The 22655-nt window shown below is 56.0% G+C and overlaps 3 protein-coding genes across 3 annotated transcripts; 2 read left to right on the forward strand and 1 right to left on the reverse strand.

The window, feature by feature from the left end:
- Positions 1 to 1398: 1398 nt before the first annotated feature.
- On the forward strand, positions 1399 to 7250 carry LOC115491116 (B-cell differentiation antigen CD72). Its single transcript, XM_030258430.4, has 6 exons — positions 1399 to 1606; positions 1701 to 1802; positions 2455 to 2769; positions 2899 to 3047; positions 3269 to 3363; positions 3696 to 7250. The coding sequence occupies exons 1-6, from the start codon at positions 1480 to 1482 to the stop codon at positions 3811 to 3813; spliced, it is 906 nt and encodes a 301-aa protein (XP_030114290.3). The 5' UTR covers positions 1399 to 1479; the 3' UTR covers positions 3814 to 7250.
- Positions 7251 to 8430: 1180 nt separating this feature from the next.
- On the reverse strand, positions 8431 to 11576 carry LOC115491204 (killer cell lectin-like receptor subfamily G member 1). The gene is made up of 6 exons (XM_030258679.4): positions 11480 to 11576; positions 10930 to 11040; positions 10383 to 10466; positions 9614 to 9762; positions 9258 to 9361; positions 8431 to 8775 (listed from the first exon to the last, which is right to left on the reverse strand). Exons 1-6 carry the CDS (start codon positions 11526 to 11528, stop codon positions 8580 to 8582), a joined length of 693 nt encoding a protein of 230 aa, XP_030114539.1. The 5' UTR covers positions 11529 to 11576; the 3' UTR covers positions 8431 to 8579.
- Positions 11577 to 11788: 212 nt separating this feature from the next.
- LOC100226145 (uncharacterized) lies at positions 11789 to 16096 on the forward strand. The gene is given in 9 exon segments (XM_032744360.3): positions 11789 to 11798; positions 12846 to 13087; positions 13089 to 13605; positions 13722 to 13796; positions 13909 to 13986; positions 14939 to 14992; positions 15072 to 15107; positions 15407 to 15550; positions 15637 to 16096. Coding segments are annotated over 9 exon segments (1479 nt in total). The 3' UTR covers positions 15960 to 16096.
- Positions 16097 to 22655: the final 6559 nt, after the last annotated feature.

Genomic DNA, 22655 nt, shown 5'->3' on the forward strand with positions numbered 1-22655 from the left:
ACACCAGCCTGTCCCCTCCCACGCCCTAAAAGTGCTCATGGTCCCCCTAGGCACAGGGCAGGGTGAGGGCAGCACAGCCAGGTGTCACAGCAGGGGCAGAGCAAAGGATAGACCAAATGTGTGGACTACAAGGCAGAGCAAGGCAATCCTGAATACAGGAGCAAATTGCTGCATGACAGCTCCATGGAAAGCTGGAGGTATTCACAGATAGAGATTTCCTCTCCTAGACTCTGAGAATGGGACTTTCCCCATGATGTATTTTGTTCCGCTACCTCTCATCCCTTCCCTGGACCCCTCCAATGAAGACCTCAGCTTTGGCATTGCTCCAAAAAAGCCCCAGAGAGTTACAAAAATCAGTGACGTCCCCTTTGCCTTCCCTTCCCAAGACCACAACCCCATGATTCACAACATCTTCTTGGTCCCTCCAGGCCCTTGGTGTCTCAGAGGTCTCTACTGAACTGCATCCAGAGGCAGGTTTCAGAAGGGATGTCCCCAAACCCTCCCACTGCTTCCCATTGCCTGCTACTGCCTCCCTCTCCATTCCACTGCCTTGCCATTGCCTCCCACTGTCTTCCAGATGGGCACATCTGAACACAGCCAGTCCCTGGGACAGCACTGGAGGTGCACAGTAGTGCTGGTGGAGCAGTGTTACATAGCCACTGTCCATCATCTCTGCAAGAGCAAGGGAAGGTCTTCCTCAGTGGAGAAAGGCAAAAATCAAAGCCAGCTTCAAAGGGGACAGGAAGGAGGTTTAGAAAGCTAAAAGTTGGGCAGCCTCTACTCAGCCTCCTGGAAGAAAATGGAGCATATCTGCCTGGGCATGCAAGGGCCCAGACCAAGAGAGGACATGCAGGGGACAGGCCAGTGGCATTTATTGGGTGACTGCCCAATGTACCTCTTACTGCTTGGAAGCACTAGCCTGGGGTCAAGGGGAAAGCAACAGCGCCATTTATTATGACCCTTCAGCATCTGGGATGTGGTTTTCCACAGTGTACTTGGTGGCAGAATGGAGACATGTGGCCGTGATGAGAGGAGAAGTGAAAGCTCATGCTGCAATGTGGAAGTCTCTTTTAGGCATCAGGGCAGCGATGCTCAGATCCTGGAGCAGAGCACCAAGAAGAGGGAACCTCCATCCTGGATAGAGTCAGCAGCAGACCTCCCTGTTCCCAGCTGGAAGCCAGACCTGCTTTCCCCTGCCCTAGGAAGTTTGATGAATTCTCTGTAGGCCGAGCCCTACAGCTCTGCCCCATGCTCCAGCCCCGAGCTGCACCGCCCCAGCGCCATCCCAGGGGACACTGAGCAGTTTTGGGGGGTGGAAGGAAGCGAGATGGTGATGCCTGGCCAATGGCAGGGCGCCGGTGCCGTGGCCGTACTTCCCCCTCCGTCGCACTTCAGCACACTTCTGCTTCTACAGAAACCAGCTGCAGTTTTCATTCGAAGCAGAGCAGAGCCCGCAGTGCCATCGGGGCCGCCCGGGACATGGCCCAGAGTGTGGTGTATGCTGACCTGAAGTTTGCCACGGGGCCCTCATCCACCGTTCCCGACGACGATGACAGCCCGTACGAGAACGTGCCGCTGGGGCCGGCAGCAGCAGCGCCCAGCCCAGGTGCGAACGGGCAGCAGCCGCTGCCGCGGGGAGCCCCGGCGCAGGACGCGCCAGGGACCACGGGGTGATGCCTGCGGGCGCTCCTCTCTTGCAGGGCGCTGGACCCGGCGATGGCGCGTCCCGACAGCGCTGCTGGCAGCCAGCCTGCTCCTGCTGCTGCTGCTGCTTGTGGCCGTCGTGGCCCTCGGGGCTTGCCGTGAGTCGGTGTCTGCCGCGGGGTGGGGGCGGCCGGGAGGCGGCAGCGGGAGCGGGCGTCGGGCTGGGCGAGGGACTGGCTGCGGGGGCTGTCAGGGCGGAGGCGCGCCTGGGGCTCTTGCATGGCCACCATCAGCTGCTTCCCGCTGCCTTTCCCACTGCCTCCCATTGCCAACCGTTTCCTCACACGGTCTTCTACTTCTTCCCTAGTTATTGCCTCCTAGTCCCTCTGACTGCCTTCTCATCACTGCCTCCCATTCTCTCCCACTGACTTCCCACAGTCTTACATTGCCTTCCACTTCCTCCCACTGCCTCACATTGCCTCCCCATTTTATGCCCACCACCTCCTGCTGCCTTCCCATTGCTTCCCACTGCCTCCCTTTTCCTTCCCATTTTCTTCCCACTGCTTCCCATTGCCTCCCACCACCTTCCACAATTTTCTCATTGATTCTCCTTTTCTTCCCACTGTCTCTCGCTGCTTTCCAATGTCTCCCCTCCACCTGCCACCACCGGGGCTTCCGTTCCCTTCCCACTATCATCCCCAGGACAATCTCCACCCACAGCCAGATACTCTTATCCCTACTCTCACTTGCAAGAGGCATGCCCCAGGCAGGGCTCCATGCCCATGTCCAGCTCACCCACCCTGTCCCCAGACTGGCAGGTCACCCGCAGCCTGCAGGACTCTTCCCGTGAGCACATGGCCGAGCAGGGCCGCCTGTCACAGCAGCTGAGGGTGCGGGAGCAGAGCCTGGAGCAGACACAACTGGAGCTGGCATGGGCCAGAGAAGAGCTGCAGCGAGCGTGGCACGAGGGCAACATCAGCCAGCTGCAGCTGAAAAGCAGCAATGCTGAGCTGGGGCATACCCAGCAGGAGCTGGCTGTGTTGCAGAAGGAGATGCATGTGGTGCAATTGAAGTTCAACAACAGCGAGAGGACTGTGAGCAGCCTGCATGCCTGCATTAACACAGGTAGCACGTGACAGGGTTGGGGCACAGGTGATGTTGCTGCTACGAAGATGCAGGGGCTGAACTCAGCCAGGCTGAGCTCCCCAAGCATCCATAGAACGATGAGCGTCTGAGCTGTGCCCCTGCCTCCAGATTGCTGCCCCAGGGGCTGGGTACTCTTCAAGAGCAAGTGTCTCTTCATCTCGGTGACAAACAAGACCTGGGAGCAGAGCCAGGAGGACTGTGCAGAGAGATTGGCTCAACTGATGGTCCAAGATAACTGGACACCACTGACAGTGCCGGTACAGAGCAGGGGGGTTGTGGTACCCCAGGAGGGTGGTGCTGGGCAGAGCCCCATGGGGCCAGCTGTAGCAGTATCTGTGGAGATGCCAGGATGGCACCATGAGCCCCAGATTCCCATCCTGGCAGTCTGATGGGAGAAACACAGCCAGCCCTGGGGCTCCTGGGCACCTAGCAAGTGCTGGTCATGAAGTAGGTGGTTGACAGCTTCTTTTCCCCCTAGTATTTTGTGCATGCGTCTAAGGCACACTACTGGATTGGAGGAAAACCTTTTTATAAGGAAAGGAGGTCTACATGGATGGACAACAAACAACCCTTGTAAGTGCAAGTGTCCTTGGCACAAGCACCTGCCCTTTTGCCATACTAGAGAGGTGCTGTTTTGCCCCTGTGACACCCTTCAGTAAAAGGGTTGATGGATTTCCATGACCAGTGCCCCAAGGGAGGGGGGGTGAGGGTAGAGCCAAGCTGTGGGGTTCAGTGCCAATTATCCAAGTGGCAGAGAAGAAGAGCAAGAGGAGGAATGTGACACTTCCTAAGGGTGATCTCTGTGCAGGTGCCTTGCCTGCCCCAGCAGCACCGGGATCTATGGGAAGTGGTGTCCATGGTGAGGAGGTTGTCACTGCTGCCCTGAGATGTGCCCTCTTTCCTAGGAAACGCTATATTTGCTGGTCAGTAGTTAATGGGGAAATGTGGAGTAAGCGGTGTGACAATGCCTACCAGTGGATCTGCGAGAAATCCCCAAAGCTGAGCAGTGCATCTGAGACTTGACCTCTTTTTTGACCAAGGACTGACTGCTGCCACCTCCCTTCATTGCTGGACTCCGGAACAGGACCTGGGTGTGCACCCTGAGTTCCTCTCCCCAGTGCACACTTTGCTTCAATTGCATTGCAAAACTGCTGGGGGAAAGTGTCTCTATTTTAAAGCAAGGATTATGGAAAATAGACCTTATTCCCCTCTCCCACACTCATGCAAACACACATTATACTGCTTTGTACTGTACCACTGCATGTCCCTGTATGTCCTGGCCAATGCAGCTCTGACCCAGGTCTCCAGTGCCGAGCCCAGCTCCCACCTTCTTTGTTACCCCAAGGCTGCTGGGGTACAGAATCTGCCATTTGCATATTTTTGGAGCTGGGGGATGACACACTGATGTTCTCAAACTGTCCATTTTGGGGAGATCTGTGGATTTACAGCCTGTCCGTTCTCTCAGCATTCACAGCTCTCGTCCTGACATTTCTTCTGCCTTCATCACCTGCCCAGGGCTTTGTGCTGGGTCCTGCCTGGAAAGGGTGCTGACAGTGAGGCCATCAGCATGAGAAAATGCTGGGAAGCCCAGAGACCGTATAGGAAGTGGAGGAGTGCTGGGGAGCTTTGAGAACATGGTGGATGAATGAGGAAACTCTGAAACCATGGGAGGAAAATGAGGGCAATGAAGAGCCCTAAGACCCTGGGAGGTGAATGTGGGAATCCTGAGACCGCAGGAGGAAAGGGAGTGCAGTGGAACTGCAAATGAGGGTGGTCCTGAAAAAATGAAGGTCCACTGATAAGACAGTGGGAGAGAGGAAGGACCACTAGGGAGACTTGGGAACATAGGGAAAAGGGGAGACCTCTCCCACCAAGGAGGAAAGATACCTAAGAATGTGGTGGGACCTTATCTCCCAAAGGAGGGTGATAAGACACTTCAGTCCAGGACCCAGTTGGGGTGTGGGGGGAGTCCAGAAACAGCTCTGACTCTCCCTGTCTCAGTCAGTGTTTCTGCAGAGAGAGGAATGTGATGGCAACCATTTAGCTAAGCTGGACTTGAGACAGCCAGCACCCTTCACTATAAGTCCTGCCCAACCAACCCAGTGGCCTTCTACAATGGAGTGATTGCATCAGTGAACAAGGAGAGGGATATACTTATCTTCTGTCTGGACTTCTGTAAAGCCTTCAACACAGTCCTCCTCTGAACATGAGATAAATGGAGTCAATGGGTGAACTGTTCAGTGGGTAATGTTGGACAGCTGCATCCAGAAGAGAGTGGTCAATGGTTCAGTGTCCTCATGTGGACACTGGTGATAATGTTGCCCCTCAGGGATCCACCTTGGGACCAGTCTTATTTAGTGCTTCTGCCAGCAATGTGAACAGTGGGATCAACTGCACCCTCAACCTGCAAGTTTGCAGGTGACACCAAGCTGAGGTGGTTTGACACACATGAAGACAGGATGCCATCCAGTGGGACCTGGACAAGCTTGAGGAATGGCCCTTGGGAGCATCATGAGGTTTAACAAGGCGAAGGGCTGGAACAACCCCTGGCACCAGCACAGGCTGGGCATGAACAGACCCAGAGCAGCCCTGCCCAGAAGGGCTTGGGGGTGCTGTGGGTGAGAGGCTGCACATGGCCCGGCCATGGCACTCACAGCCCAGAGAGCCAAACGTGTCCTGGGCTGCATCCAGAGCCCCGTGGGCAGCAGGGGAGGGAGGGGATTCTGCCCCTCTGCTCTGCTCTGCTGAGACCCACCTGGAGCACCCAGCACGGGAGGGACAGGGACCTGCTGGAGTCAGCCTAGAGGAGGCCATCAAGATGATCAGAGGGAGGGAGCACCTCTGCTGTGAGGAGAATTGGGATTGTTCAGCCTGGAGAAGAGAGACTTCAGGGAAAACTTACTGTGGCCTTCCAGTATGAAAAGGGGCTACAGGAAATCTGGAGAGAGACTTTACACAAGGGCTTGTAGCAAAAACACAAGGGGAAATGGCTTCAGACTAAGAGGGCAGCTCCTAGAAGAGCTTCCATAGAAGGAGGCTGGTGGAGTCAGCCCAATGGCATGGCAAGGCTGGGACTGGACTGCAGGTCCCTTACAGTCTCAGCTATCATGAAAACAAAGACTTGCTGTGTGTGGCTTTCCTGGAGAGTCCAGACATCCTCTCTGCTCCTAAAGCCCTGAGCTCCAGCTCCCACTGCCCACAGTGTCACAGTTGCCACCACAAGGACACAGTGCAGACCCCATCCAGCCTCCGGTCCATGGTTTCCGTAGGCTGGTTCAGCATGGCTGCTTACTTGCCCAGCTTGATGTGTGGCTTCTCCTTTCTTCCCAGCTGCAGGATTTGCACTTTTACCCACTCCAGTATCAGCAGGCTCCCATCAATATATTTCTCCAGGCCTCTCTGTACTCCAGTCCTACCCTCTCTGTATCCCAGTCCTGTAATGTATATACTGGCTTGGTGCCCCCCAGCTGCCTGAGCCCCCCCTGCCCTTCATCCAGTGCACTGATGAAGGCTCCAAGCACAAACCCCAGCATCAACCCTTCAGCGATTGCCAGGGGAACGAGGGTGTTACTGACACCCACAGCAGGCCTCACACCATTCAGATTTTCCAACCACACTCTTCTCCTCTTCTCCTGACCTCATATATCTCCACTTTGCCAGTGAGTAGACCATGGAAAAACATGACCCAGACCTCAAAGGTTCTTCCATTGCTCTCCCCTTATCCACAGCCCATTGTTCCCACAGCAGAAGGCAGGTCTGACAAATAATAAATCCTTGATAAATCCTGCCTGGCTTTCCCCGTACTGGATGGTCACAAACCAAGGAGGTATGCTACATCTTCTTCCTGGTATCAAGGCAGGACAACAAAGTTCAGCTCCAGACAGGTGATGGAGGGATAAGAGAGGGCAAGACAGGAGCTAGCAGCAAATAGTGGCAGAGGCAAGGGCAGCCAGGAAAACCATCTTATCTACCTTCACCAAACCACCCCCAGTGAAAGGCAGCAGAGGTGAGCTGGAAGGTTGGTGCAGACGTCCCCTTGTTGAGGAATACCTCTGCTCCAGGCAGCTGGGCCTGCATAGTGCAGCTAAAGATGCAGATGGAAAAGCAGATTGAGCTTGGAGTGGGAGCCGAAGGCAAGGGGCTTTGAACTGCCACCCTTTGGGATAGCAAAGGGCAAGAAGATGAGCGGTGTCAGAGAGATACATGGGCACTGAGAGACACAGCAGGAGCTAGGAGTTGCTGACCTTTTGGATAATGAAAGAGAGAGGTGATGAAAGCAAGGTGGATGGACACAGTCAGAGGGCAAGGGAAGAGAGGAGGAGGGGCAAGGTTTGAGCACAAGCAGACACTGAGGGAATAAAAGCCCGGGTGCTCCTTTGTTAGGCATCCCTCTTCAGAGGAACCATCTCAAGCTGTTTCTGTGTTACTATGCTGTGAATAAATGGCTTTGTGGAATGAGACATCTGAGACTCTTCCATGGGAAACCTGCGACAAGATGAGTGCCCATGGTCAACCCCCATGGTACCTCTGCCATCACCCATGTTCACCCTGTGCTGGGGCATCCGTCTGGCACTGAATGGGGCTGGGTTCTCACCCAGGCTGGCCACTGTCAGCACCAGCCCCAGCAGCAGGTTCTTGTAGTGAATGTCATCCTCACTGGGGTTCGCAGGACACATGGGGGCAGCGAGCAGGGGCCTCAGCAAACTGCAGGTCAGTGTAGGCCACACTCTGGGCCATGCAGGCAGCGCAGCAGCAGTGCAGGAACCCAGTCCTGTCCTTTTCCATTGTGGTCAGGTGGCAGAGTGTGGCTAAGACCATATTGTGTGGAGACACATCTTCATATGCAGAAAAGCAGAAGTAGTTGCTTTATTTGCAAAAAGTGGTTGTTTTGTTTTTTTTTTTTTTCCTTGCATATGCTCTCATTTTAAGCAGTGGGGGGTGAATGAGCTCCCTCCTGCTCAGCATCCTCTGCATTCAGGTCCCCAGGTTGTGAAGATCCCAAGCCCATGGGTACAGGCCACAGCAGGGCTAGCCTTCCCCATGCATCACCTTCCACCTCCCAGTCCTGCTCAGGCTGACGGGATGCACTGGCTGTGGGGGCTTGGTCTTTTGCATGTGCTGGGAGGGAGCCCCAGAGAGGTCTGTGCCAGAGCAGCAGGCTGCTGGAACAGCCCAGTGGTCTATACCGAAACCAGAACAGCCTCTGGGACCAAACAACTCCAAATCAAGCCCTAGCAGGACTTTTAGGCTCTCACACATCACTCAGCCTCAAAACAAAGTGAGGGTGTTTGCTGGAACCTCCTCAGACTGAGCAGGCATCAGCAAACAAGCTGCTGCCCAGCAAGTCCTCCATGGGAATGGCAGAAGCAAAGGGTCACCTCTCAGCAGCATGTCTCAAGAAGCAAAAGCCACAGGCAACCACCACGATCAGAAAGCCCAGAGCTTTCATGGGCAGCTTTTTTTCATGCACAGGAGCTGCTGCTGAACACTGCCTTGGTACCATGGGCATGCTTGGATTCCTGCTGGCTCAATGCTGGCTCCTGTCCACAGGATGCAATTTCCCACTTCAGAGTGATGCAGCGGAGTCTGAGAGCTGAAGGATGCACCTCCATCTTATCACCCCCACACCGCAAAGCCAGCTGCAGTTATTGGCAGAATTTATTGACAAAGTGCAGAGTTCTGGAGGGTAAAGAGGCCTGAGCCAGGAGGCAGTGGAGCCTGGGAATGCCCATGCTCTGGGGTCAGGCTGGGAACAGGGTGGTGGCACAGGCTGGGGGTCACCATGGCCATCAGGGCCTCACACAGCTGTAGGTGGTGTTTCCCCAGAGGAAGGCAGGAGGCGAGGACTGGAGCCACTGCACAGTGGCTGCACTCTGCTTGCAGACCCATCTGAGGGCTTCTGTGCATGCACCACCTAAAAGTCCCAAGCCTGACACCCTGCCACAAGCCTGGAAAGACCGGGTGTAGCGCTGGATGAGGAAGATCCTGCAAGGGAGAGAGTGGGCTGAGATGGGATGGGCAGGAAGAACTGAGGCTGTCCCATCAGCAGCTCCTGCAGCCAGGGACTAGACACTGCACAGCGACGCTGTGGGGGCAAAGTTTGCCCTCCCCATGAAGCAGAGTCTCCTGCCAGCCTCCTCCCAATTAGGCCATATGCCCTGATGCCCCCAGCCCCATCCCTCATGATGTACCCTGAGGTCAATCCTAGCAGGGCTCAGCACTGACCAAACTGGGAAACTGCTTTTGCAGGATCCCCTGCAGCCCCTCACCCAGGCAGAGTGTGGGCACCAGGGTCAGGTGCACCCTGCTAAAAATGCCCCTTCCCTAAAATGCCCCAATGCAGTCCTGTGAAGAAAAGAGATGGCCAAGATATGGATCACATCCCTGCATGCCTATCCCCATCACCACCCCAAGCCCTGATGAAAGACCTTCAGCACACCTAGCTGGGAACAAGCTGACAGCCTCACCCTTCCATTGTGGTGCCATCCAGCCACTTCCACTCAGACCTGAAGCCATCCTGCTTCAGCCCCACATGAAAGGCATCCATATTAGCCGTTCGTACCAGGAAAGCCTAGCACAGGAGAGGACCCACATGAGCCCCCTGGGGGGACATCCAGCCCAGCCACATGATTAGTGATGGGGCTGTGATGTATGGGCACAGCATTGCCAGCTCCTTGCCTGGAAGCTTTGCAAGGCTTTGGGCACATGGGACAGGAAGCTGAGACAATGCTGTGCGTGTGTGACTGCTGAAGGACCGTGAGGTGGCCACCAGGACAGCCCAATGCTCACAGGGAGTTGGACAGGCCAGGCTGGGTGCACTCACCAGGGTGGTGTTGGTTTGGATGGTGACCAGCTGGGCCCCTCTGGAGCAGCAATCCTCTCTGCTCTGCTCCCAGTTCTTTTTGGCAGAGGAAAAGTAGTAGCACTGCCCCGCATCCCAGAGCCAGCCAACTGGGCAAAACTGGCATCTCCCTGCACACCAGAAACACAGCGGGTGGGATGGGGCATCCAGCAGGGGCTGCCACCAGCCCCCAGCCCAAGGGACAAGAGAGTGATAGGGGTCAGTCAGGGCACCACCCAACCCATCGTGCTCGTATGTCTACCCCACAGAGACCACTCTGCATTTGCCCTCATTTGCAAACCCAGCTACAACTTTCCAGTCCCAGAGCCCTGGGAAGAGGGGCTAGTTACAGGAGCATGCTGGCATTGAGCAGGGCAGGGAGCTGCAGGTTTGGGGACATGACAATTTCCAAAGTGCTGGGAACTCAGATACGGTTTTAGCTGCATCAGAAGCTGATGTCCTCTGGCAAAGGAATGCTGGTGGCATCCAGGAGCCTGGTGCTGGTGGTGTGCCCAGGTAATAGCGAGCTGTCTGGGTTCATCTCTTCTAAAGGGGTCCCAGCAGTTCAGCCTATTCAGGAGTGCTAGAGCAGCTCCTCACACCACAAGCCAGGGGACAGGCAGTAAAGATGAAGGAATGTGTAGGGATAGAGCTCAGGGAAACATCCTTGAGTACTGACAGATCCTGCTGCTTGAAAGAAGCAGTAAGGCCCTCTCCAAACTTTACCCAGGAGCCCACCAGGCTCTCTTACCTTCCAGTGTCTGTTTCCCATAGCTGGGGCTCTCCTCTGTTCTCCAGGGACCATCTGTGCAGCTTGTTTGCTGTTGCACTAAATCTACAGCAGAAGAGCACAGGTGTGTCCCAGCAACTCTGGGCTCCTGCTCCCAGCAGCACCCAGTGGACAGCCTCATGGCTGTGGGTGAGTCTGCCAAGGTCCTTGCAGATTTTGCTGTGCTTGGGAGCCCTTCATGCAACAGGCTTTCGGGGAAAGTGCTGCTCTCTTTCAGTATCAGTATCAGTGCCTTCCCTCCTGCCTTTCTTTCACTGTCATCTGATGGAGTGGCTTTCCCCAAGCCCACATTGTCGCCCCAGCTTCCTTTCCAGTTACGTAGGTGGTGTCTTGCTTCATCAGTTTTCCTGCTTTCCCCAGAACCCATGATGGCCACAGCCCCAAGAAGAAGCACCCAGCTTCATGGGGAAGCTGCAGCTCAGGCTGTCAGTACACAAGTGCTTTGGTGCCAGCCCTGACCCCATGACCCCCTCTGCAGAGATCTGGGCACTGGATGGCTGGTACTTACAGTGGAAACTCAGGCTGACAAGGATGATCTGTGCCAGCAGGAGCATCAGGAAGAGGAGACCCAGGCTGAAGGCTGCCCGGCACCAGGGCAGGCGTGCTCGCTGCTGAGGAGCTGAGAAAAGGATTTAATATGGATGGGGGTTGTGGGGGGAGGAGGGGGTTGTTTGGAGGGAGCAGTGGGGAACCTTGAGCCAGGAATGTCTGTGAATCCCAAGTGGGATGTCAGGAGGCAGTGGGGGAGCCTGGGAAAAGTAAGGGAGAGCCTGTTTGCAGCAGATTGATTGTCCTTGAAGTTATCTCCCTGCACGAAATGCTTGGTGGGGAGAGGAGAGTAGAAGCGTCTGTGCGGTGGCATGGGAGTGCAGTGGACATTCCCTGCCCTTGAACCCCTCCTGCCCCCACCCTGAGAGCAGGCAGTCTGCAAAAGGGCTGGAGAGGAGCTGTTTGAGAGAGAATAAAAATGAGGGAGCAGGACTAGGAGGACATTTCTGGGGAAGGCAAGGGGATGCAGGAGGGTAGGGAACCCACTGAGAGAGTTGTGGGGCCATTACCTGGTGTGGGGGGAAAGCGCAGGTCAGCATACATGACACCCTCTTCCATCCCTTCCTGGTCTCCTGCTCTGCAGCCCTCAGGGGCAGCGACAGCCCTTTCCCAGCCCAGCTTCTCAGACAACTGTGATGCAAAATGGAAAGTGTCACTTCCTGGTGGGGTCCCCAGAGGCACCACCTGGCACAAAACGCAGGGGGCTTGTGGGACTGCCAGACACGAAGGGCGAGGGGCAGCCCTGTTGAGGCCAGCATCCCGGCATCCCAGCAGGAGGGAACCACACACTCCTGGCTTTGGGGCAGCAAGCAGCGGGAATGGCTGCTGGCTCAAACATGCAGCCAGGGCTGGGCTAGGCAGCTACATCATGGAGTTGTAAAGGACCTTAAAGGTCATCTCATTCCAAGCCCCTTGCCAAGGACAGGGACACCCTCCACTAGACCACGCTGTTCAGAGCCCCATCCAACATGACTTTGAACACTTCCAGGGATGGGGCATCAACAGCTTTCCTGGACAACCTGTGCCAGTGCCTCACCACCTTCACAATAATTTCTTCCCAATGCAGGAAAAGTCATACGGGAAGCAGCTGAGGTCACTTTGTTTGCTCAAGCCTGGAGAAGAGGAGATTGTGGGGAGACCCCATCACAGTCTGCAAGAGGAAGCAGAGGAGCAGACACTGATCTCTTCTCTCTGGTGACCGCAGTGGCAGGTGTCTGGAAAGGTTTAGGTTAAATATTAGGGAAAGGTTTCTCACCCAGAGGATGGTTGGGCACTGGAACGGGCTCCCCAGAGAAGTGATCACAGCACCAAGCCTGACAGAGCTTAGGAAGTATTTGGACAACGTTCTCAGGCACACAGGGGGATTGTTGGGGATGTCCTGTGGAAGGAGCTGGACTTTGACGATCCCAGTGGGTCCCTTCTAGCTTGAGAAAGTCTGTGATTCTGTGATGAATATCAAAGCTAAACCTGCCCTCTGACAGTTTGAAGCCATTCCTCCTTCTCCTATCACTACACACCCTTGCAAAAAGTCCCTCTCCATCCCTCTTTAGTCCTTCTGGTACTGGAAAGCTGCTTAAGGTCTCCCCAGAACCTTCTCTTCTCCAGGTTGAACAAGTGTGGCTCTCTCGGTCTGATCTGCCCTAGGGACTGCAAGGGACGACTGGGTATCTTTGGGACACAGGGCACATTCCCTTGCCCCTCTCTCCATGGAGCAAGGCCACAGGGTGTTTGCTTATAAGCCCTTTTTTTTTTTTTTTTTTTTTTTTTCTTCATGGGGCTAAAGCTGCATCTCAGCCCTGGAAAATGGGGGGTTGGGGTGCTCCTTCCCAGCCTCCAGGGCTGCCGTGATGGCCATCCCTGCCGTGTCCTCGTAAGGGGGAGCGGCAGAGTGCCCCCGAACCCCCGGGAGCCTGCAGGCAGACAACGACCCCGCTCCGAGCCGGCGGCTCTCGCTGCGGGAGGCTGTCTCGTCCAGGACTACGTTTCCCAGCGGCTCCTCCCGGGGCTGCACATGCTCGCTCGATGCTGCTCCCGGCGCCTCTCGGCAGCTCCCGGCGCGGCGCCCGGTGCGGCTGCCGATGCGGCCGGCGGCGCGGCGCTGCTCGGCGCGGATCCCGGGGCAGCCACCGGGCCGGCTCCCGGCGGTTCCCCGTGCAGCTCCCGGCGCTGTTCCCGGAGCGCCTCCCGGTGCCGCCCCCGGCGGGGCATCCTCCCGGTGCGCCTCGGGAGCGCACGGCCGAGCCCCGCCGCCGGCACGGGCCCGAGCGATCCCGGGCACCCCGTCCTCGGGCCGGCAGCATGCCCCGCGGGCAAGCCTGGACGCAGGCGGAGGTCAGGAGCCTCCTGTCGCTGGTGGAGGGCACGGGGGAGGCCGCGCTGCTCATGGCCTCCACGTCGCGTCCCAACGAGGAGCTCTGGCGGGAGATCTCCTGGGGTCTATCGGAGGCCGGCTACGAGCGCACCGTGGCCCAGTGCCGCTCCAAGTGGAAGGCGCTCAAGCAGGCTTTCCACTCGGAGCGCGAGACGCGCCGTAGGGCAGGATTCCACTCGCCCCAGCTGCCGCCGCACTACCGAGCCATGAAGGTTATCTGGAAGGCGGCCGGGCGGCCCGTGTTTGGCGATCGGAGGCTGCCAGGTGCGTGCCGGGGACGGGCTTGTGGGCTTAGCAGGGTGGCTGGACGTGGGGTGCTAGAGGAGCACCGGTGCTGCGTGGGCACCCAGGATCTGCTGATGGTCTTTCTCTTCCCCTAGGCGTGGTGAACCTGTCCTCCAGAAGGCGCAGGTCAGCCCCTGCCACACGCCCTCCATCCTCACCAGGGACACCAGGTACCCGTGGGCTCAGGCAGCTGGAGTTGGGCTTGTCCTGGCTGCGAGGAGGCGGACACCCCTCTTCCCCCAGTTACTGAAGCTCTTTTCTGCCCCCCTTCACCTCCTGCAGAGCACAACGTTGGCGGGGACACCTCCAGCACACTGCTGTCACCCATGCTGCAGCGTGTGAAGGACGAGCCAGAGAGTTGTAAGTACTGAGCTGCCCTGCTGCACTGAGCTGCCCTGCTGCACTGAGCTGCATGGCCACGGCTCCAGCCCAAGCTCATGCCAGCGTGATAGGAGTGGGAGGCTAAGAGGATCAGGGGATCCATCACATGTCCCTCAGCAGGGATGGTCAACGATGGGTGTGTTTGGACTTATCTCTGCTGGCTTTGGCTCCAAACCAGCCCCAGAGCATGTGGGGATGGTGATGGCTGGGATAGGCCAGGAGGGGGTCCCAGCCTGAGGGAATGGCAAGGCTGCTGGCTGCGCTATGGCAGATCATGAGGCGAGAGGTCTGGAAGGGGCAGTGGCCCTGATACAGCGCAGGGATCTTGTGGCTGGTAGCATTGCAGGGCATGTGACTCCCTTCCCTTCAGCAGTTCCTGGTTCCTCACTTGCCCAGTAGCACCATGAAGCTTCAAATGAGTTTGGGCTGTGTGTGAGGGCCAGAGCTGCCTGCAGCTCCCCTGCCCTTTAGCCCACCCATGTGTGTAACCTGCACACCCCTCACTGCTCACACTCCTGGGGATTTGGCACTGAAGTGATACAGGATACATCCCTGAGTCTGGTTTGCATGGGCGCCCCAGCCATCTTCCCACCCTGGGTAACTACCTTCTGTCTCCCCAAATTCCCCCTGCAGTTTCAAGTGGATGTGGGATTCTCCTTCTCTTCCAGTCCTAGTCTGTTGTGTAGTGTTGCTGTGTGCTGCTCTGCCGCTGCTGCCTTCCAGCCCAGAGCATTGCAGTGGTGGGTGAGTGAGTCCTGCTTTTGTACCTAGCTCTGAAGTGCTTTGGGGCCCTGCAGGGCGCTCTGGAGCTGTGGCTAGGGCATGTCAGGCTGAGGGGCTGGCTGGGGCAAGCTGGGCAGACCCCGGGCTGGTGGTGATTCACCAGCAGGTCCCTTCAGAAGGCATATCTCTCTTCTCTGCTTTCTCCCAGCAGCTGGTGGGGAGCACGTTGCTGGACTGCCACTCACACCCCCTGCCATGCCACGTAAGGCTTTCCTTGCCCTGCTCAGCCCAGTAAATCCCCTCAGCCCCACAAGCAGGGTCTGATATGGTTCTCGTTGCAGATGCCGGTTGCTGCTTCTCTGCCCTCTCCCTCCTGGGTGAGTACCATGCCCTGGCTACCATGCTTGTGTGCCCTGGGGCAAGAGTTGGCTGCAGCTCACAGGCTGTCACACTGACCTGAAGCAGGAAGGAGCTGAGGGAAAAGCCAGTAAAATGTCTGCAGCTTTGTGTGAGTCCTTGTGCTCCAGGGCACAGCTCCATCCTGTCCATCATCCTGGGATCATGAGCTCCCAGAGGCATTGCCCTCCCAGGGCTCTCTGTTGTAGTCAGGCTAAATTTGGGGCTTGGGTGTCTCCATCATTCTTCTTGTTTGCTCCATGCCAAGCTTTTGTAACAGGTTTTCCTGGTGAGACGTCCCTGGGGATAGGAAGAAGAAACCAAGTGCTGCCATTGGCTGCTGCAGCCACAGGCTCCCATGAGACATCAGCCATGAGTGAACTGCCAGCAGCAGGTGAAGATGCATCAGACACAAGCCTGCATGGTGGGTGCTCCCTGCAGCTTCCTGGCAGCCTCACAGGGTACTCTCGGAGCCATGGTGAGATGCCACTGACCCCTCTCTCACTGCAGGGTCTGGCATGGCAGGCTTGCTCCAGAATGTGCAGCAACTGCTGGTGGAGATCCTGCAGACATCACGACAGCAGCAGGCACTACTGGAGAGTCTGGCCAGCGACACAGTCTCCCACCTTCACCATATCTCCCACAGCCTTGTGCAAGTGGGCGAGACCCTGTACCAACTCCTGCTCCGACCACATCCTGGCCCCATTGGCCACTATGTCCCCCACATGCCCCCTTTTGAGGGTGGCTCTTGCTCCTCTGGTGCTCCCCACACTTCCCTGGACCACAAAGAGGAGCCTCAGCTATCCCGTGATGCCAGGTGCATCCCACCCTGAGTGCCACCATCACTGACCCCAGGAGCAACAGCTTTGGTACAGAGTTTAGCACAAATCTTTATGTCAGAGGTTCCACATATTTTGAAAGTTTATACTAGAGACACATTTTGGTGAAATTAAAAATAGCTTTTCTACTAGTGATGGCAACTGACCAATTCTTTCCCCCTCTCTGGGGAATGTTCCCCTTCTCACTTTCGAGATGAGTATGAGGGGAACTCAGCTATTTACAGACTTAGAGAAACTCCCAACCCACACAGCAAGGGGCAGATGTACTTTTCCTACCCTGTGGTGGTCATCACACCTTCTTGGGAGATGCTGGGCTGTGGAGCAGAGCAGGGCCGCTGCCAGGAGTGGAGGCCAGGAAGCCCAGGCTGCATCTTTCTCCAAAGGAAGAGGCTGAGGTGGATGATGCTGCAGTGTGTGCAGAAGCCACAGTGCCTTAGTGTCTAGGTCCTTGGCAGGGATCTTCCAGGGGACAATCTGGGACTTTCACACCCAGTACTGTGGGCTTGCCATACTCTCTGGTGAGGCCCTTGTGCTCCATGAGGGATCCATGGATCATCATCAGGTAACAGTAGCTGCAGAAATACCAAGGCATGTGCCTAGAGAAGAGACCTCTGACTTGCCTGGACCCCACCACCTTCACCAGTTTGTGCACATCCTGCGTGGGGATGAGGCAATGCGCTGTCTGCCTCCAGAATCTCTGCCACATCCAGGGAGTGGAAGTGTACATCGTGTAGACATCATGAAAGTGGTCCTGCCATGCCAGATGCCATGTGCTGGAGGTCTGGCAGGTGGTCTGAAGAGCAGGAAGATGGTGTAGAGGCCGGTCTATACCAGATCAAGCCCAGCCAGGAAGATGGGCAAGCAGTCCATGTTGAAGCAGTTGTCATCTTGTCTTGAGGATGTGTGGATGATGAGTCCACTGCCTGGATACCATACATGACCTTCAGGGTGAGGTTGCAGTACATGTCCCTGTAGCTCCCCAACTAGATGTCCCTGAACTCCTGCCCTTTCAACTACACACCCTGGCCTGTTGCCTGCCCCACCACCTTCCAAGAATTTGCCTGGGCACCCCACATCTTCCAGGTCCACACACCAGCTGACTGGAGCACCCCACACATAGCCAAGCTGTGAATAGGGACCAGGGGCACGGTCACAGGGCCCAACAGCCAAGTGGCAGGGGGGCAGCAGGTATCACAGCAGCAGCGAGCAACAATGTCACCACCAAGACATCTCCTAGCAGGGGAGAAACATGGGCAGGTAGTGCTGGAAAGGCCCCTGAGCCCCCCGGCACTGTCCCTCATCCCATACCAGCTGTGCACCTTGGGTGGGAGAGAAAGGTATGCCACAGAGGCACACAGGCCTTGTGATGCAGTGGGCAGGGAGCTGGGGTCTGTGGGGGCTGCTGGGGGTAGGGCCAGCCCTGGTGGGCATGATGCTCCCACCACCGTGTACAAAACATCCTCTGTGCTCCCAAGCACAAGCAGAAACCACCTGGCTGCTGGCCAGCAGCTCTGGCCCCAGGCTTCACAGCGATGGGGCCACTGCCTGCAAACGTCTCTGCCACGGATTTCTCTTCCTGGGACCTATCAGGGCGGGCAAAGAGAAAGGTGGGATCTCCTTTCCTGAGCCCTGCTGCTTGCACAAGTTGCAGTGGCTGGACTGTGGTTGTCCATGCTCCACACGGATCTTGATGTGTTCACCATCATTCCACTGATTGACTTGTCGTGCTCCCATCATCCCACCACATTCCCCAACACTCTGCCTTGCTTCCTGCCATTCTGCCGTGCTCCTCACTTGAGTCTACACCTACTCCTTCCAGCCCTGGGGCACCACAGTACCAATACTTCAGCTCTGGGTTGCTGGGGCAGTGGGGTGGGCTGTCCTCTCCCCATTCAGGAGGTGAAAGGGAGTGAGGGGTGCTCTGAGATGGGGGTCCAGGAACGGGCTGGCTGCTGAGGAGTGTGGTGTTGCAGCAAGGACTGAGCATGGGGTGTCCTGAAGGCTGCAGGTCAGGGGTGCATGGGATAGCACCGGAGGTACAAGTGGCTCATAGCAATGTGGGAACCGGGCGTTTCAACGGGATGGTGTGCGGCGGGTGCAGTGAGAGGTGCAGGCGTCACCCTGAGGGGTGCAGGGGTTACCGTGAGGGGTGCAGGGGTCACAGTGAGGGGTGCAGGGGTCACAGTGAGGGGGGCAGTGGGTGGTACAGTACGGTGCAAGGGATGGCAGTGAACGGCGCAGGGGGTTGCCGTGAAGTGCAGTGAGTGGCTCCGGAGGGTGCCGGGGCTGCACAGCGGCGCAGGGCAGACGCACGCCGGTGCGCTCCGAGCGCAGGGACCACGGTCTCCGCGGCGCAGCTCCCCGCCTGCCCGTGCGGGGTGTGGTCTGTCTGGAGTGACAGTTCAGCTACCAATAGAAACTCAGAAATGAGAGGATGGGCGGGTCTTCCTGGGCACGCTGCCCAATCGCAGAGGGTGGGTCGGGACAGAAGGGGCGTGGTTCCATGCCGTGGCGGGCGGGGCAGCCCCGGCTCCTGGGAGGGTCCGGAGCGCCGCCCTCAGGGGCGGGGGCACCGCCGCCCCGCATGGCGGTCCCTGTGCCAGGGGCTGACCCGCCGCCACCTGCGGTCCCTGCGGGCTCTGCCCCACTGCCCGCTCCCTGCGGACGGGCGGCTGCTGGGCAGGCGTGGGGGGTCCTCCCAGGGCCAGGCTGTGGCACTCGCGCGGCGTCCTGTGCTCCAGCCCCTGCCCGCAAAGCATCCCATGCCCCAGGCTTCCCGTGGCCCCTGCTGGGGCTGGGGCTGGACTACTCCAGCTGGGACTCAGGGCGGTGCCAGAGGGGCGGTGGGACAGGGCGGGACCCCAGTTTCTTCCCAGCGAACCCCGAGTCCCGGGATGCAGTGCAGGTGGCCGTTCCAGCAAGCGTAACGGGCTGGCGCAAGGGATGCAGGTGTGGAAGGGTCTGAGGGAGACACAGCCCTCACCTTTCCTGCGGGTCTCCGTCACAAGCCCTTCCTGGTGAGACCCTCTCCCTCCAGACACATGTGATGGGTCTGCACATGCAGGGCTGGAGTGACAGCCAGGAGAGCACAGGAAAAAAAGGGCGGCCTTCTTCTGGGGCACGCACGATCTTCTCCAGGCTACAAATACAAGTGAAAGCACCAGCATGTCTCAGCAGGATTTCAGTGTGGCCGTGGGACCTTGAGGATGCTGCTCTGGGCAGCCTGGGCATACAACTCCTTCTGCCTCTGCCACACACAACAGCTTGCAACAGGGCAGCTGAAACAAAGCAGCCAACTGCCAGGGCAGGTAGAATGGATCCCTGGGGTAGTGGACGACTGGGGAGAAGATTTTTCCTTGTTTTTAACCCATTCTGGAACAAGTCAAAGCTGTACCACTCTCCTGATCCTCTCCCTTCTGCATGGCCTGCCCCATGCCCAGAGCCTATGTTTAATATCTAGAAGAATTGAAATAATAAAGTTGCTCCCTGCCAGTGGCAGCAAGATCTTTGCCCCTGTACCTCACTCCCAGCCAGCACTGTAACCTGAAGGTGATGCTCTGTGCCCAGTTGAGCCCGGTCCCATCTCACAAACCTGGAATACAGCTACTGTGATGCAAATGACTGCCCTGAGAGCAGCTTTGGGCTGTGTCTGTAGTTGGCTGCTAATAGTTGAATGTTCAGTCCTGTGTCTTCCCCACTGTGTCAGCCACTTCTCCTTCCTGTCCCAAAGAGTGCCCCAAGGCCTGGGGTGACCTGGTGAGGGGTACACAAAACTCCTGGCCACAGCTCACCCTGCAGCCCAGCTCCAAATGGCCATCCTGACAAAAGCCCCTCACCACAGCAAAAGCATGAGGTATTGGCATTAGGAACACAACATGGCTCTTGAGCCTCATGAAATCCTTCTCATAAACTCCAAATATTGGAGGAGAGGTTTAGCATGGTGGGTGTGACTCCCACCAGCGCCCCGTGCACACACTGCCCCTGCGTCCTCACATCTCTCCCTGTGCCACTGGTCAGTGTCCACACCTCAGTCCTCTCTCCTAGGCTACTGGATGCCCAACCTGCTGCCAAGGATGGGCCTGCAGCCACTCAGGGAGGGTGTCCAGAGGTTTGGATGCCACTGGGCTCTCACGCAACCCAGCTGGCCTTTGGTCCCTTCTCTATTGCACTTTCTTTTAAAAAACATGATGTTTTACAATGGAAATAGAATCACTTTCTCCAGCAGCTCTTAGTTCTTCATATATGGAACAGAAGGCAATGACAGAGTATTTTGGCTCATGGACATGACCTGAAGGTCTCATACAGCACAAAACAGTGTTCAGAATCTCCCCACCAAACAACCATCCAGATGGGATGCAGCGCAGCATGGATTAGGCGGAGGTATAATTCCAAAATCCAGAACTTAAGTGAAGCAGGAGAGGGTGTCTAAGGACAAGGAGAGGAAGCTGCTTTGATGTGTATCAGGATGTTTGTCTTGATATCAAAAGCCCTAGTTCTCTTTTTAATGAAGTGGCTCCTCCCTTTGAAGTAGATCCTCATGTGCTGTGCATGGCTGCAGCTCAGGGAGATCCTGCATAGACTTCACCCTCCTCAAACATTAATTTTTCTCCTGTGATTTGCGTAAAAACTATGAGACCAAAGTGAAAACTCAGGGATGAGAGCAGCCAAACTGCCTTTGGATGTGCGAGACAGAGAATGGGGGTCAGAAGGATTTTTGAAGGCAGGTTGAAGGCAGTGTGCCTTCAGGGCGATGCTGTGCCTGGGAGCACTTGGCACCTCCCTGCAGAAAGTACGGCCTTGAGTGTACCAACATTTATGAGGTCCCTTGAGAGGAAGTGGGTGTTGCTCCAGGTCTTCCCCCACAACAGGGAGTAAGCCTCCAGCTCAGATTATCCATCTTCCCAACAGGAGACAACTTCATTAGTTAATTAGAACAACAATCCTCATGGGCTCATCTGGGATTTGTAGTTGTGCTGGCAGGAGAAGATTTGCTGACTGCAGGCAAGCCCTGGGGCAAAGCTTCTCAGGAGGACTTGGCACACAGAGCCCTCAGGGACTTACCTCCCTTCCTGCTGAGCCAGGAGCCTCTGGATTGCACTTGTTCCAAGCCCATGTAGTTTTAGCCAAAAACATTCCTCTTCAAAATGCAGAGCCTTGTGTTTTAGCTGTAGAGGTGATGAAGCATATTTATGTAAAGTAAGAATAATCTGTAATATTCCTCTCATTCTAGGCACCTCTCTCAGTCCAACAGGAAGCTTCAATATTATTTCTTTAATGCAGGCTCCATTGAGAGCTCTGTTCGTACATTACAACATATTGCTCAGCACTTGGGACTCAAGGGAAATTTTAGTGGTAATGTTTGAGTGGGGGGAAATGATTTTTTAAGGGAAAACTTTAATCTGCAAGCCATAAAGGGAACAGCAGCTTTTCGTCCTATGGACAGTGTTCTCAGCCTCTGCTAAGATGACTTTATCTTCCTCTGCCGGCTTGCTTCTCAAGATAAATTTATCCAGGATTGCATTTGGTCTAACAGCTTGGTTTCTGTTGGTGCAAGGCTGATTTCTCACAAGAGCAACTGCTTTAATTTCCTACCAGTTGACAGCAAGTGCAGCTGCATTTTGTACTTGTAGACTTTGTCCTTGCAATCCCAGCCCTTCCTCTGCTCACCAGCAAGGATGTGCCAAGGCTGCTCCTTCAGCATCACCCCTCTGTCGGCTGTAGATATCTGCTTTGGGGATAGAAGCACTTGGCCTTCTTGTCCTAACAGAAAGAGCTTGCAGGACTCACAGGTCCTACCCCAAGATTCATCCAAAGGGGTAAATCTAAGCTGCAGCACTCTGATGCGCCCCTGGACATCCCCAGACTCTCATTGCTATGGCAACAATTTAGCAAATTTAGCACCGCAAAATTATTTGCAATTTTAAACTGTTGCCAAGATCTTCCTTAAAGGCTCTTTGGGGTTGTTATGCTCTGGTTTTTCATGCAACCTTCCCCCCCTTTCATGTGCTCTTCATTTTGGCACAGCTCCCTTCCTTGAGGAATGACCTTTCCCACCCATTTACTCACTCCACTCCTTGGCCATGCTGGCCTTGCAAATCTTGTTAAAGGACGTGTTCATTTACTGTAAGTCTCCAGCATGTGGATCTGAGCAGTTCTCATTCTGTCTGCAGGCAGTCTGCCCCCCGGCTGCTCTATTAATTTCTCTTAGCAAGCTCCTTGATTTCTATGCAGTTCCCTTGATAAAGTTAAGCACGACTCAAGTGGTTTTTCTACTCGACAGAGCAGGTCTTCAACAACCCTCTTTTAAATTGCCAGGAATAAAGTCCTGAGTCCAGCACCCCTGCAGGTTTCCCCACCAACCTCCCCAAGAAACTCAATTAACCAGCAGCTGAAAATCGTGATTCTTTGCATCACCAGCACATTTTCCTGATTTCCCACGTCTCAGTGTCCCCCTTTTCTGTCTGCTGCTCCCTTCCAGCCATGTGACCATGGCAGCTGCTGTTTGTCCCTTGACACATTCCCCCTGTAATGCTGTGGTACCTGTGGGTATAGCCAAGCCTTTTGTCCCTCAATTCCATGGCCCCTGGCCCCCTACCCTCATGCCAAACTGGGCATACCCTTGCCACCCTTGTGTTTCCTCACTTCTTTAGGTCTTGTGACATGATGTGCTGCTGGGACAATGCTGGTTCT

This window comes from Taeniopygia guttata, chromosome Z, assembly GCF_048771995.1.
Source record: "Taeniopygia guttata chromosome Z, bTaeGut7.mat, whole genome shotgun sequence".
In the NCBI taxonomy this organism is placed as follows: Eukaryota; Metazoa; Chordata; class Aves; order Passeriformes; family Estrildidae; genus Taeniopygia; species Taeniopygia guttata.